The sequence below is a fragment of the Aquarana catesbeiana genome, linkage group LG05 (genome assembly GCF_042186555.1).
Source record: "Aquarana catesbeiana isolate 2022-GZ linkage group LG05, ASM4218655v1, whole genome shotgun sequence".
NCBI lineage: Eukaryota > Metazoa > Chordata > Amphibia > Anura > Ranidae > Aquarana > Aquarana catesbeiana.
The window spans coordinates 589,581,489-589,598,145 of NC_133328.1; the positions used below are offsets into that span (position 1 = coordinate 589,581,489).

At 42.1% G+C, this 16,657-nt stretch overlaps 1 protein-coding gene across 1 annotated transcript in view; it reads right to left on the reverse strand.

Moving 5' to 3' along the window:
* Nucleotides 1-3,274: 3,274 nt before the first annotated feature.
* Nucleotides 3,275-16,657, reverse strand: part of TMEM74 (transmembrane protein 74) — a 113,479-nt gene continuing 100,096 nt past the window's right edge. Inside the window, exon 2 of the mRNA XM_073632901.1 lies at nt 3,275-5,781. Coding sequence (XP_073489002.1) covers nt 4,917-5,726 — 810 coding nt within the window. The 5' untranslated portion in view covers nt 5,727-5,781 and the 3' untranslated portion in view covers nt 3,275-4,916. The remainder of the gene's footprint in view (nt 5,782-16,657) is intronic.

Below are 16,657 nucleotides of genomic sequence, written 5' to 3' on the forward strand. Positions count from 1 at the left end.
GCCTAATGATTTAATAGAGCCATTGTCTCTAAAGGAAGTCCATATTAAGAGTCCAGCTGGTAAAAAAAGGGCAATGATGAATGATCGTCCACAATTTTTTTTGGTGTTGGTGTCCCCGGGGCTGCGTTATGACTACCAATATTATTAGTGATAATATAGACTGCTGCTGAGGTGCAAGGTATGGTACCCCTTTAACAGTGAGGTGTATCAAGCTCAGCACTGTCTAACAACAAGTAGTGCCCTATACAAAAAAATACCCAATAACACCATTTATACTAGAATTCAAAACAATAATAAAATAATATATCAGTTCGAAAAAAGCATCAAATTTCAAAGTGAAGTTCCGCCTGCAAAAAATAAATAAATAAATAAGTCAGCAGTTACAAATACTGCAGCTGCTGACTTTTAAAATAAGGACACTTACCTGTCCAGGGCGCTCACGATGTCCACCCAGAGCCGCGCCCCTGGGCTCCAGGTGCAGGCGTCGGCATCTTCAGTAAGGGAATCTGGAAGTGAAGCCTTGCGGCTTCACAGCGTAATTCTTACTGTGCATGCACGAGTCGCGCTGCATGTTCTGAATTGTCCCTGCTGTCTTCTGGGACCTGTGTGTCTCCCAGAAGACAGCGGTGGGGGGGGGGGGGGCAGAGGAGGGGCCGGACATGGCGTAGTTCGCCACGGAATCTGCGGCGCTCTTTCGCCGGAAGTAGGAGCAAATACCAGGATTGGACAGGTATCTGCTCCCCACACCCCCCTGAAAGGTACCAAATGTGACACTGCAGGGGGGGGGGAACTGGATAAGCGGAAGTTCCATTTCTGGGTGGAATTCCGCTTTTAACCACTTCACATCCCGCCCATGTACATATGACGTCCGCAGGAGGGATCTCCCATCCTGGGCGGGCGTCATATGACGTCCTGGGCTTCCCGGCCGTCTGGGGGGCATGCGCGGGAGCCAATGCGCTTGCCCGGCAGCCGCGATGTCCCCTAATAGGTATTGCGCCTATTAGTATAAGGGCAGTCCTCAGATTCTTATGCTGGGCAATTCTCAATTCCTCCTTGTGTTCCAACAGGATAGCAGATCTCTCATTTATGGTGTCATGCAAGGAGAATCACAACAGGAGATATCCATAGATATCAGAGGCACCTCTGAAGACGCTCCGGGGGAGAAGCAAAAAGCATTAGGTGGGATCTTCCAGTGACGTCACATCTGGTGTTTGGAGCGCGCGCCGCAGAATTGTGTTCCAAGCTAGCGTTACACACTATTGTACAAGTACATTTTGTGTGAGTGTTAGTGTAAGCTTTTGAATAAAAATGGAATTATGCTATGGATATGATATGTCCTGATTCTCCTTGCATGACACTGTAAATGAGCGATCTGCTATCCTGTTGGAACACATGGAGGAATTGAAAATTGCCTATCATAAGAATCTGAGGATTGCCCTTATACTAATAGGCGCAATACCTATTAGGGGTCGATGAGTGAGGGCACATGTGGAGGGGAGCACAACACCATATTGACTTTAACTGCACATTATTGGCACAAGAATATTGGAACACGGTTTGCACTTTGGAAGAATACTGTAAAACCATTGCACTTAGAAGACGACACAAACATGTTTTTGTATGAACTTAATGCATGAAATTTGATGCATTTTATAAACTGATATATTATTTTAATAATGTTTTGAATTCTAGCATAATTTTCACAGAGTGTAATTGGCTATTTTTTGTATAGGGCACTACTTTGTTGTTAGACAGCAATGAGACTGATAGTCAACAAATGGCAGCTGAAAACAACAAAGAATTTCTGGACAGCCGCACTCCAAAAATATTTGCCTTTATTCAATAAGGTGTCATCCAAAATACAGGTCACAGCAAAATGGAACAAAGCTTACGCGTTTTCGCACTACAAGGAGTGCTTAGACATAGCTATGACTAAGCACTCCTTGTAGTGCGAAATGCGTAAGCTTTGTTCCATTTTGCTGTGACCTGTATTTTGGATGACACCTTATTGACTAAAGGCAAATATTTTTGGCGTGCAGCTGTCCAGAATTTCTTTGATGTCTAATTGCCATAGCATTGCCAGCACCTGGACTTCTAGACTGAGGGAGATGCTTTTTACCTTGATCTGACCCACCTGGAGCGGTGATACTCTCTCTCTACTTGGATTCCTGGAAATGGCAGCTGAACCTAGAGCTGAAGCAAGCTCTGTGTATAGTTGTAAACAGCAATGAAAGGAAAAGCACCTCTAAGTATAGTATATTCAATAACATTTAATAACAAGCCAAAAATGTGTCACTTGCATGGTACATGATAAAAGCAAGCTCATCTGGAGTATTAATGACATCCGCGGTGCTGGAATATCACTGTAGGCTGGTAAGTGCTCCTTTCGGCTGTCTGAAAGAGAGGTGTAGGGGGCCAGTCAGTCATTACTGACTGCCACAGCTGAACAAGGAAGCTCTACAGGGCCGTGGAGCGCAGCATGACCTGCATGGCCGGCATGAATTCACCCCCCGATCCGGAAATGCGCAACGCGTTTCAGAGGATGCCAAGAACACCGGGAGGTGTGTGTACGTGCTTTTTTCTCAAGCTATTGGCTGGGCAATTTTTGGTTTGTTATTAAATGTTGCGGAAGATACTACACTTAGAGGCACTTTTCCTTTCATTGTCGTTTATATTGTTGAAAAAAAACCCTTAAAAAAACACCCCCTAGCATTTTTGTTAACTGTGTCCATCCTGACTAAGGGCAGGTGATTCATTTAGCATTTACTTTCTGGAATCAGTCTGCCCGTAGCTCAGGCAGGTGTTCTATCAGAATACCGCTACTCATCAGAAAATGCAAGCGAAGGGACATTCCGTCGCGGCCATCTTGGTACACCCGCACTCGTCCACAGTAAGCCTACAGTCAGAAGGCAGCAAGCGGACATTTTTTTACACCTACCAAAGTCTTGCATTCCACACTTATTTTTACCAGTAAACTCAGCTTATATAGTGAAATACAGTATTTTGAAATCCGTCAAACATCTTGATGTTGAATCTTAAAAGTAGAGGTGTTCTGTCAGAATAGCAAACCTGTGAGATCAGCAGGCTTGCCGGTGCTTTTAAAATTCAACATCACAACAGTGTCATGGATTTACAAATACTGTATTTCACTATATAAGCTGAGATTACTGGTAAAATAATGTGTGAAATGCAAGACTTTGGTGGGTGTAAAAAGATGTCCGCTGCCGACTTCTGACTGCAGGCTTACCGCGGACAAGTGCAGGTGTACCAAGATGGCCGTGACAGAATGTCACTTTGGTTGCATTTTCTGATGGGTAGCGACTTTCTGACAGAACACAGGCATATATAAGGATGTGCTTAGCTGAGAAAGTGCCTCCTCTCCAAATGCCCATGAAGACTGCTGGGATGTATGAAATCATTTTGGCCTAGGCCAGAAACCAGGAAGCAACAGATTTTTAAAAAAAAAAAGGGTAAAACAAGTAAATATAATATACAGCATAAGGATCAAAAATAGTTAAGGTTGATTAAGAGAGTTTAGTTCCACTTTAACGTCTTCATAATTTCTGTTCTTGTGAAGGCACTAATATTTTGTGTAACTTTCCTTCTCAGAAATTCAGCCATATTTTCCTCTTCAGGTGCATTTACACTTGTCAATGTTAACGTGAATGTGTTTAACTAAAATTAATAGAAATACATGAAAAGCTATCACAGTGCATAATTAGCACAGTGCAATATGTGTTAAAAACTGCACACACATTTTCATGCATATCCAAGAAGTTCAATTGAAAGGCAATTTCCCCATGAGAAGAAAATACATCTTTAGCCACTCTCTTGTACGCTGTTTATTATTCAGCTTAAAAGCCTAAAGCTTAGTATACACTACTAGTTTTTTTTAGCTAGCAATCTCCCCTGCTGTACTATTGTGTTCTGACAGGGGGGGCGGTCCGACCGCCAAAACACTCCAGTTAGTGCTCTCAGCCATTGGCCGGGAGCTGATCAGCAGACCTTTTTTGGTCATGCCCTTTCAACAGAAACCAGCCGAACGACCAAATTCTATTGGACCGGGTACAGCACACACGTGCTGAATGTCAGACGGTTTCTACTGAACCGGCCAATGCTGCCCAAAATTCGGCCCATGTATACTAGGCATTACTCAAACCAAATCTTTATTTTAGTTTTGGCTAGATTTGGTAAGAGGCTTTTATTAGTGTCTGTGACTTAACTGGGGAGATTTTCCTTAATTTACTGACACTGGGAAAATAAAGGACAGGAAATGGTTGTCACCTGGAGAGGAAGAAAATAGAATAGCTAGAATAGTAATAAATAACATATTGTCATAAGGAGCAGTGGGGATGCAATAGATGTATACTGTATATATATATATATATATATATATATATATATATATATATATACAGACAGTATAGTATATGTATATTTTTTGCTGTGGAGGGCAGCCTAATATGGAATTTAGTCTCATCCTTTAAAATGAACAGGCCAAGAATGGACATCTGTCTCTTCTCTGTAAGTTGTTATAGCAGCAAAGCCTTACCTCTCAGAGATAACTGCATATCCTAGCATTTAGTCATATTATCTTCCAGTAACAGCAGAAATGTCAGCTCATTGTCATTGTTAGGTCCCCATAGAGGCTGACCTGGCTGCTGCTTAAGCTCAGGGCTGATAACTGACGCTGTATCCAGCCTAGGGGTATACATGGAAATAATAGATAATCAAGCCATCTCAGAGAGGTAAGGTTGGTTCCCATTAAATGCACATTCTCCTCATATAAAACTGTGATGGATGGTGGCACAACCTCAGTCTCATTGTTGTTATCCCACAGTCACCTTTTTCCATCTGTGGTATATCTCACTGATCATACTATGTATTTTACTTTTAACACATAAAAACATTGGTACTTAGGTAACTATGTCAATTGTTTCTTCTTGGACCAAGGTATTCTCAGTTCCACCAGACTTGGAATGGTTAAAATTAATTGATCCATACAGTTTTGCAGAGTCTTTAGCGGCAAATGCTTTCCTCCTGTAGAGTTCACCTTTCCACATTGATATCATCAATAAAATCGATAACACAACTCCCCCTAGAGTTAAAAGACAAAGTCCAGCAATTACACATCTATCCAAATGGGCTCCTATGATAGCATTTTTCTTCTCAATTTTTTCCATTTCCCTAGCTGGGATGGAATTTGGATCAGATCTGTTATCTCTGGGGACCAGGTATGAGATGATAACAAGCATTATCCCAGTTATTAGGAAAGTCACTGCACTAATGAAGCCATAATCTACAGATTTTCCTGAAGCTTCTGAAGTTGCTTCATCATCAGACATAATAGAGGCTTCATTAATGCCATCTTGTTGAATTTCTCTATCTGAGGCCTGGGGTTGGTGCCCATGGTCGTCCCTAATAGTTGGATGGGTCACAAGTTCTATGTTGACATTTTCATCGACATATGTAAAAGAGGTTTCCAGTTCTTCCAAGCAGCAAACTTTCCTCCTCTCTTTGCTGTAATCATCTTGAGATAACTTAAGACCATGGCCTTCATCAGAGGTACTCAATGATATAGACTCATACTGATCGGGAGACAAAGCCGAGGTAACACAATGGTTTTCATAACAAAAGGCTTTTGGGTCCTTGACATTATAGCCCCAGTCCACATTGTTGCATTCATCTAGTCTTTGTGGCTGCCTATTAATGTGATAAAGCTCCATGCATGCTATAGGGCTCTACTTTATTTCACAGAAAGTAGTCCATGCTTATTGAAATCTAGTGAAAGAAAACGACAAAATGTTAATTCCTGCTTTCTTACAGCAATGGCACTTTATAAAACATAATAGAAAGAAAAGCAAGCATTACTCAGCAAACAGAATAAACTAGATTTGTTTTATTACAGGTGAGGAAATGAAAGCTAATGCTTGACTGGTTACTGTAGTCAAGCCAAATTCCTTTCCTTTTGCTTCACATTTTTTTTTTTTTTTTAGAAGACTATACATTTATCATTGTCTTTGTATACTTTAGTATTATATTATAGTAGTATATTGCTTTGTTAAAGGATACATTGGGTTACTGCACCATTATAGGTTCAGCTAGTGTTAGGGGTTAATTTAGGGAATATTTTTTAAGTGCGTGTAAAACCTAATAATGAACTTTCCTTTATATGCTCTATTTTAATGCAAAAATACCTATTGATTTCACCAAAAATCTTGTGAGCCTAATAACTTCCTGTGCTCTTTGCCTGCACACAAGGAGGGGCTAGGGAGATGAGGAGATGTTAGTGTTCTTTGTGATCCATCGGAAATGAAGTAGGCTAGGTGGACACCACATGCTTGGAAATTAAGAGCTCTGTTGTCATGTCAAAGAGGAAGGTAGAAACATACTATAGTTCTAGCACATCAGCATTTAATTATTTTGCATTTGCAATGTGTTTAAAGAGGTTAAAACACATGTGCATGTATTCCAGTTGTAATAAATATGTTTGTTTTTTCCTTGACATACACTTTAACCACATGCCGACCAGCGCACAACGATATACAGTGGGGACGGAAAGTGTTCAGACCCCCTTACATTTTTCACTCTTTGTTATTTTGCAGCCATTTGCTAAAATCATTTAAGTTCATTTTTTTTCCTCATTAATGTACACACAGCACCCCATATTGACAGAAAAACACAGAATTGTTGACATTTTTGCAGATTTATTAAAAAAGAAAAACTGAAATATCACATGGTCCTAAGTATTCAGACCCTTTGCTGTGACACTCATATATTTAACTCAAGTGCTGTCCATTTCTTCTGATCATCCTTGAGATGGTTCTACACCTTCATTTGAGTCCAGCTGTGTTTGATTATACTGATTGGACTTGATTAGGAAAGCCACACACCTGTCTATATAAGACCTTACAGCTCACAGTGCATGTCAGAGCAAATGTGAATCATGAGGTCAAAGGAACTGCCTGAAGAGCTCAGAGATAGAATTGTGGAAAGGCACAGATCTGGCCAAGGTTACAAAAAAATTATTCTGCACTTAAGGTTCCTAAGAGCACAGTGGCCTCCATAATCCTTAAATGGAAGACGTTTGGGGTGACCGGAACCCTTCCTAGAGCTGGTCGTCCAGCCAAACTGAGCTATCGGGGGAGAAGAGCCTTGGTTAGAGAGGTAAAGAAGAACCCAAAGATCACTGTGGCTGAGCTCCACAGATGCAGTCGGGAGATGGGAGAAAGTTGTAGAAAGTCAACCATCACTGCAGCCCTCCACCAGTCGGGGCTTTATGGCAGAGTGTCCCGACGGAAGCCTCTCCTCAGTGCAAGACACATGAAAGCCCGCATGGAGTTTGCTCAAAATAACCTGAAGGACTCCAGGATGGTGAGAAATAAGATTCTTTGGTCTGATGAGACCAAGATAGAACTTTTTGGCCTTCATTCTAAGCAGTATGTGTGGAGAAAACCAGGCACTGCTCATCACCTGTCCAATACAGTCCTAACAGTGAAGCATGGTGGTGGCAGCATCATGCTGTGAGGGTGTTTTTCAGCTGCAGGGACAGGACGACTGGTTGCAATCGAGGGAAAGATGAATGTGGCCAAGTACAGGGATATCCTGGACGAAAACCTTCTCCAGAGTGCTCAGGACCTCAGAATGGGCCGAAGGTTTACCTTCCAACAAGACAATGACCCTAAGCACACAGCTAAAATAACGAAGGAGTGGCTTCACAACAACTCTGTGACTGTTCTTGAATGGCCCAGCCAGAGCTCTGACTTAAACCCAATTGAGCATCTCTGGAGAGACCTAAAAATGGCTGTCCACCAACATTTACCATCCAACCTGACAGAACTGGAGAGGATCTGCAAGGAGGAATGGCAGAGGATCCCCAAATCCAGGTGTGAAAAACTTGTTGCATCTTTCCCAAAAAGACTCATGGCTGTATTGGATCAAAAGGGTTCTTCTACTAAATACTGAGCAAAGGGTCTGAATACTTAGGACCATGTGACATTGCATTTTTTTTCTTTTTTAATAAATCTGCAAAAATGTCAACAATTCTGTGCTTTTCTGTTAATATGGGGTGCTGTGTGTACATTAATGAGGGAAAAAATGAACTTAAATGATTTTAGCAAATAGCTGCAATATAACAAAGAGTGAAAAATTTAAGGGGGTCTGAATACTTTCTGTCCCCACTGTACGTCGGCACAATGGCATGGCTGGGCAAATGGGCGTACAGGTACGTCCCCTTTAAATCGCGGCATTGTGGGCGTGCACCGTGTACTCCTTGACCGTGCCTGCGGGTCCCGCGGACTCGATGTCCGCTGGGGGCCCGCGATTGTGTCACGGAGCTGCAGAACGGGGAAATACCTATGTAGACAAGGCATTTCCCTGTTCTGCCTAGCAACATGACAGGGAGCTACTGCTCCCTGTCATCGGAAGCAGTAATCTCTGTCAAGTTCTAGTGAGACAATCCCCTCCCATAGTTAGAATCACTCCATAGGACACACTTAACCCCATGATCGCCCCCTAGTGTTTAACCCTTCCCTGCCAGTGTCATTTACACAGTAATCAATGCATTTTTATAGCACTGATCGCTTTATAAATGACAATGGTCCCAAAATAGTATCAAAAGTGTCCAATGTGTCCGCCATAATGTCGCAGTCCCGATTAAAAATCGCAGATCGCCACCATTACTAATAAAAAAAAAAAAATTATAGTAAAAATGCCATAAATCTATTCCCTAATTTGTAGACTCTATAACTTTTGCGCAAACCAATCAATATACGCTTATTGCGATTTATTTATTTATTTTTTTTACCAAAAAATATGTAGAAGAATACATATCGGCTTAAACTGAGAAAGAAATTTGTTTTTTTATATATTTTTGGGGGATATTTATTATAGCAATAAGTAAAAAATATAGCTTTTTTTCAAAATTGTTGCTCTTTTTTTGTTTATAGCGCAAAAAATAAATTTGTGGGAAAAAAGGATGTAAATTTTTTGTTTGAGTGCAACGTCGCACGACCGCGCAATTGTCAGTTAAAGCGAAGCAGTGCCGTATCGCAGAAAGTGCTCTGGTCAGGAAGGGGGTAAATTCTTCCGGGGCTAAAGTGGTTAAGAGTTCCATTAAAGTAAAGGGTTTAGCTTAAATTTAAATTGTAAGGGATAGGTTAAATGCTTGGGTTGGGATGAATGCCAGTTCTAAGTGTTAGGTCTTAATGAATGATTCAGATTACATTAAAAGTCCAGGAAATTTTATTTTAACATTGTTTTTCATTCTGACAGGTAAGAGCAATGGTCTCACACTTAAAGTGTTACTAAACCCAGGACCCTGCATTCGTGGAAATGCAATTATTTTAGTAAATATAAACTGCTTAATACCTTTTCTCATCAGTAGTATACAGCAGTCTTATGACTTCTATCAGTGTCTGGCCGAGCATTGGTTAAAGTTGTAGGAGGAGTTTTCATTCTCCTCTGACTGTCCTGTGAGGCTGCATGACGCCTGACCCTTTGTCTGGAAAGTGCTGTTTGGCCCTGTGCTGATCACATGCACCCTCCCAAAAAAGAAAAAAAACCAACTCTCTAGCAAGACACACCAAACTGAGCATGTGTAGCGTGCCTCCTAGGGCTCTGTTCTATCAGCAGATGAGTTGGGGGACAGTGAAAGAAAGGGAGGTTCAAAGAAGACAGGTTCAAACAGCCTTTTTACACAATGTGGAGGAAACAAGCATGCTTTACTACATATACAGACTGATTTTACTGTTGTGGATTTAGTAACACTTTAATGTAAAGAAAATGTTTTCCTCTCTAGGTACTTCGGATCAGAGCTATATAGGAGATGTATCAGTGATACATCCAAAGATAAGAGCGCCACTTTTTATTCTTTGTGCAACACTACTTGATAGCAAATGGTAAGTGGCAAATGGTTTTAATTGTGTGTGCCACTTGTTTGCAAATTTTATTTTGTCTGAAAACAACCACATTTACCCGCATGCACACGATCGCACATTCCGACAACAAAATCTATGTTTTTTTTTTGTCAAACTTGTCTTGCATACACACGGTCACACAAATCTTGTCGGAAATTCCGATCGCCGAGAACGCGGGGACGTACAACATGTACGACGAGCCGAGAAAAATGAAGTTCAAAAGCCAGTGCAGCTCTTCTGCTTGATTCCGAGCATGCATGGAACTTTATGCATCGGAATTGTGTACACACGATCGGAATTTACGACAACGGATTTTGTTGTCGGAAAATTTGAGATTCAGAACTCAAATTTTGTTTGATGGAAATTCCCACAGAAAATGTCCGATGGAGCCTAGACACAGTCAGAATTTCCAACAACAAGCTCCCATTTCCTGTCCGAAAATCCTACCGTGTGTGCGCGGCATTAGGCAGGGGTGTCAAACTCAATTTCGTCGAGGACCGCATCAGCAGTGTGGTTGCCCTCAAAGGCCCAGTTGTGTTTGGGTCGCACTATGTACAGAGTGCAGAGTTCAGGATTAAGCAGTACGCTACATACAGAGGGCAGGGATTCAGGGGTGTGCTATGTACAGTGTGGAGGCATTTAGGGGTGCGCTATGTACAGTGTGGAGGAATTCAGGGGTGCGCTATCTACAGAGTGCAAGGAGTCAGAGGTGCACTACGTACACAGTGCAGGGGTCAGGATTACGCCCCAAGTTTCCTCACATCTGTACTCTCTCCTACCTTCCTACCTGGCCCAGCTCTGGTACCTCCCCGTATAGGCGGCTCCCTCCCTTTGTATTGGGCTAGAGTTAGTAGTTTCCTGTTTATTGGGCTATAGATGGTACCTCCCTCTGTGGGCCGATCTTTGTATTTAGTATTAGTACTCAGTTTGGCCGTATGTTTTTTTCATCATCACTTCAAAATAAGCAGCACACACTTCATCAACACAAGTGCTTAAAAAGCCCTCAGGACGCAGCCCTATGGATGGGAAAAAAAAAACAGCTGTCAGCAATCTCTGCCACTATGCTGGGCTGACTGTGCATGCAAAAAAGCTGGCGTCGCTGGAGAGTCTGGGGAGGCGAGAGAGTGGAGGCGGGGTGGAGCCGGAGACAGAGCGGTGGTGGAGGCGGAGACAGGGTGGAGTCAGAGACAAAGCGGCATCGGAGGCTGAGACAAAGCTGAGGCGGAGGTGGAGACAGAGCAGAGGCGGAGACAGATCGGCGGTGGCGGCGGAGACAGGGCGGAGACGGAGACAGAGCGGCATCGGAAGCTGAGACAAGGCTGAGGCAGGGGTGGAGACAGAGCGGAGGCGTGGATGGAGGCAGAGACAGCATGGAGGGGGAGATGTTTACTCTTGTTCTCATGGAGACTGACCAGCCACGCATGCCCTAATACAATGCTGCGCCGCTGGCAGGACTGAGGGGGGATGTTTTCCCTTGTTGCTTGGGATACCTGGAAGAGAAAAGCTAAGTGGTGAAAAAAAGAGGTAGCAGCCAGAGGCTGCTGTGCGGGCCACATGACATTCGGCCCACGGGCCTTGTGTTTGCCACCTGTGCTCTATGGGGTTGATTTTCTAAAATTGGTGCAAAATCTGGTGCTGCAATGCATAGAAACCAATCAGCTTTCAGGTTTATTTGTCATCGTGGTAATTTATGGTTTTAGTGGGAAATTTAATCTACAGTTTATTGGGGATACATTGACAGAATTCCATTTGACAATCCACATTTGCTCACACTACTTTCTTTTTTACAATGCTAGCAAAAAGTGAACAATCTACCAAAAAATTTGAAATTCTGTTCATCTAGTCTTGTGATCCAAGCACATCTGCCAACGTTGACGTGAGAAAAAAAATTCTCACGTCAGGAAAAACAGCTTGGTCACCAAACTGCCCCAGCCTAATGACCTGACTCAAGACCACACCAATGAAAGTAATTACCATTACCCTGCATAATATTTCATGTTTATTAAAATCAAGAAAAAATAACTATTCTGGTACCTTACAACACATACCAAAATGGTATGCAACCCTTGTTTTTTTAATAATTTTTTAACTCATTAAACAGACAATTTTCACAAATGTGTGGCAGAGAACCCTTCTGTATCCTGTGACTAATTATACAGTTACAATGTTGTATTATAATCACTTAAGAGAACAGACTGAGGACATTTTTTCTCCCGCCTGCAGTGGATTGATGACATTATCTTAACCTAGGCAAAGTGTTTAAAAAAAATATATACTACTGCTCTATATTGTGAGGAATTTATATATGCAGAAAGGTTACGCTCCTGGTCTCTTTTTTGACAAAAGCACATCTTCCTACCAGGGATACTAGATACTTTAGGCCTGAAGATTTCTCGTGGTTCCAGGAAAGCGTCTCTCTCTCTGCATATCCATCAATCGCCCCTAGCAAGACCAAGTTTGCGACACTGTTGGATACATTGGGATTCTTCTTCACCAAGTGGGAGTTTCTAAGGGATGCTCTGTCTAGCTTAGCCTAACGGGGTGCCTCCTGGTACTCAGCAACAAGGTTACTGGAATACACTTCAGACACATGAAGTGGCCAGAGGCTCGGTCCACAACGCAATATTATTATAACAGTCACAGTTCTAATAAAGTAGTTAACATCTTCTCAACCCTCCATGCTTTGCATCTCTCATTCAAGTATAATAAGTCTCTTTGAGTCTGGTAATGCAGCTTTTGTGCCCAGCTTCAGGGGAGCCACCTCCAGAGGGAAGTAGAAAGAACAAATCTCAGTCCCTAGATAGTGCTCTCTCCCGTAGCTCCTCTTCTTCCCATAGCCAGCAACTGCACTGAGCTATGCATCGCCCAAGCTATTCAAGAGATCCTGCCAGGAAAGACATGAAGTCATCTTTCTACTGGAAGGATTTTAAAACAACAATCCAATTAAATGGGCCACAAAGTGGACCCTGCCTACAAGCTCATCACCTGCTCCAAGTCCTACAGCTAACCTATACTTTACATAGATTACCTGAGCTCATTCCCAGACCACATCCAGGATTCACCAGACCTTGGTGCAGATCACAACCTCCCCTGGAGGACACTAGCAAAGTACCAACTGAAAAGCTCTAGAGTTGCCTTCTAAAACCTCATTCATATAAACAACTTTTAATTTATGTTTCAATTTATGGCAGTGTTACTGATTGTCCCTGACGGTAAGCCAAAATGCAAAAAATTGTTTTACATTGAATGACAATAAGAACATCAAGCAGCAATGAGATCATGTTAAAGATGACATCATGCTACAGTAAGTGCACTGTCCTTTCCATCCTATCTGATTTTTATGTGTGATATTAATGGTTCTTTGATTCTTTCTATCTCGCTGAGTGCATTGAGCTCAGTATCAGTGCTATTGTGTAATGTCTCGTTCTATTTTTATCAGCACTCAGAGATGTCAGGCAATATCACATCCATATGAATACAGAGCTATATGTCTCCATTTAAATCTTTCATTGGATCCTGCCTTGCCAATTAATTTCCTGCACAAACCTATTTTAACGAGTCTTGGCTCATCCTCAAGAATCATAAAAGTGCTATGTTTACCTCAAGCTAGATGTTCCTTGGCAGATTTAGGGCAGTCTTGAGCTGTAATTAGATTAATAATTAAAAAATAAAAGAAGAGAAGGAGCAGTCTGGACAAAGGATAATCGTGTAGGCTTACAAGGGTAATTATTGTAAGAAAAAAAGTGGACAAAACGCCACACATCTCGAAAGTATGCTATCTCTATGAAGGCTGTAACTAGACAATTAACTGATTAAATGGGCCAATCAAAACTTTAGGCAATAATAATTGGAGATTGTAATCTAATGGTCCACCTAAAAGTGGAATGATTGAAGTATATCAATGAAAAGTGAGTTTGGACTTTAGATCCCTCCTTCACACCATACCCTGTCCATAATCATTCAATAGATACCAATCCTGGTGATGTTTAGGTTATCTCACTGGACTGTGCTTGTTTTTAAGGAAACCTATACTTTTCCATTTAGGGCACAGCACCTGATTGACTTTAATGGCTGCCCCACCAGCAACAAATATCTGCCAGTGCTGTTACATGGAGAGCTCCCCTATATCTGCAATTCCCACAATTTCCTGCATGCCCTAATTATGGCGAGTATGTGTAGTTGGGAAGGGAAGACAGTCAAGTTGTCGGGACGGGCGTGCCAAAAACCAAGATGGCCCCATTTGGTGGATGCCTGTGCAAAGTCACAGGCCAGTTCTTTGCCCTTCACATACACATACACAGGAAATGTGCATGTGAACATCCGCATGCACAGGCTCATGCATCTGTGACAGTTCATGGCGCCAAATGGGCTCTTTAAGGAAAACAGATGTCACCAGCACACCAAGGATCTGCAGAGTAGGTCCAGAGCTTTAATCAGTGATCACATCATTACAGTGGATTGTTTCGGAGTCATGTGGGACCCCTTCATCAGGCATGTGTTATGTGATGTCATCACATGCCTGATGAAGGGGTCCTGCGTGGCTCTGAAACATTGCAATCTGCTGTAACGATGTGATCACTGATTAAAGCTCTGGACCTATTCTGGAGATCCTTGGTGTGCCGGTGACATCTGTTTTCCTTGACTTGATACGGTTCCGGCCTTTAGTTGCTGCAGCACCCATTTATATGCACAGCCATTTCTACAGGAACGTGTGGGTTGGGATTAGTACATCAAAATAAATGGGCTACTTTACTCAGGGCTTTGCTTCAGTGCTGTCTCGTCTACAGCGCTCCCACGTAACCTGCATCTGCTCCCAGTTACTAATCCGATTTGTCTTGACTACTCCTTGAACTCTGTCTGTACTGACCCCAGCTTGTCTCCTTGTTCTGCTTCTACCTGCTCCCTTTGCTTCTACACCGCTGATCTGTTACCGACTCTGGCCTGTATTCTGTGCTTCTGCACCTGATCCGACTAGCAGTATCTGACCTGCTTGCCTAAGTTTGCTTCTATCCAGCCTGCTGCTGGCCCTCTGCTGCAAGCATCTGTCTGCTACCAGTGTTGAGCTTTTATTAAAGCATAACTATTTTTTATTTGATGGCGCATATTATGTCCAGCGCTGCGGGGCGTCGATAGGTGCTAGATTCTCACCGTCCATGGCGAACCTCTATATGGGCTGGTGGGAGGAACAAGTTTTGTTCTCTCCCAGCAACGCTTTTGCTAAGCAGATTGTTTGGTATGGTCGTTTCATTGATGACCTTGTGATGGTGTGGGATGGTGACATTATGGGATTGCATGAATTTTTGAAATTTCTGAATGATAATCAGTTAAATCTAAATTTTTCAATTGAGCATGATGTTTCCAGTATCAACTTTCTAGACATCACCTTGAAGGGCGATCCAACTACAGGTGATGTTTCAACATGCACCTATAGGAAACCTTGCTCTGGTAACACTACGCTTTTTGCAACCAGTTGTCATCCATCCCATACCATCAATGCCATCCCTTATGGGGAGTTTATTTGAGCTAAACGTAACTGTTCAACAAACTCAACCTTTGAACTAGAATGTAAGGTCATCCATCAGCCCTTTTTGGACCGAGGTTATAACGAATCTGTTATACACCAAGGACTAGAAAGGGTTTTGATGATGGACAGAGAGGAATTACTGTCAGATAAACCTAAAACTGAGAAAGAGCATAAAAATAAAAATAATAACAAACCTCATCAATCTTACAACTCTAGGAATAGAAAAATGGGTAAACCTATCACATTTGTAACCACATTTTCCCAAGAATATAATCAAATAGTCAGAATAATAAAAAAGAATCTGTCAATATTACATACAGATAAAGATTTAAATGAAATTCTGCAAGTAGGTTGCCTTTTTTCTAGCCAACGTGCGCCCACACTGGGGAATGCATCATCTAGTCTATTTTCATCCAAACAATGCCAACCCACCTGTCTCTCCTATCCTGGCAGTTACCCTTGTAATATAAAAACCTGTAGGTACTGTAACTTGTGTGATCTGGGTAAAACATTTGTTGCCGCAGCTACAGATGAAGAGTTTACTATACAGCAATACATCAACTGTGGCACAAACTATGTAATTTACCTGATCACCTGTATTTCATGCAGCCTCCAATATGTAGGCTGTACCACACGTCCTTTGAGAGCCCGTATAGGGGAACATTACTGTGACACAAATAACCCAAATGCTAGAAATATTTTGAATGCAACACATCACTTTAGGGAATGTCACCAGGGTGATCTCTCCTCTTTCCGCTTTAGAGGAATAGAACGGTTGTCTCTCTCGCCCAGAGGAGGTGATAGGGAGAGAAGGCTACTGGGGAGAGAAGCATGGTGGATTTTTAGATTAAACACTAGATCGCCTCGGGGGTTAAACCTGAGGTGGGATCTGGACTTGCACTTACATTAAACATGCCTCTCCCCAGAGCCTCCTCTCTCTTTCTCTCTTTTCCTCCTCTGGTGTCTTTTTCACATACCTGAATTATTATTTTTATTTCATTTTTTATTTTTTGTATTTAATGTTTTTTGTATTTCATGGTGTGTTTTAATCATGTATATGTGCATGAGTGCATGCATGAGTGTGTGCACACATGTACTTACTATCACTCTAAGGTGTGTAACAAATAGTGGCATACATATGGATCTCTCAATATGCAGTATAGCTGATTCCCCTTTTTTGGATAATTGCCTGTAGTCAATTAAGACAATTAATGGG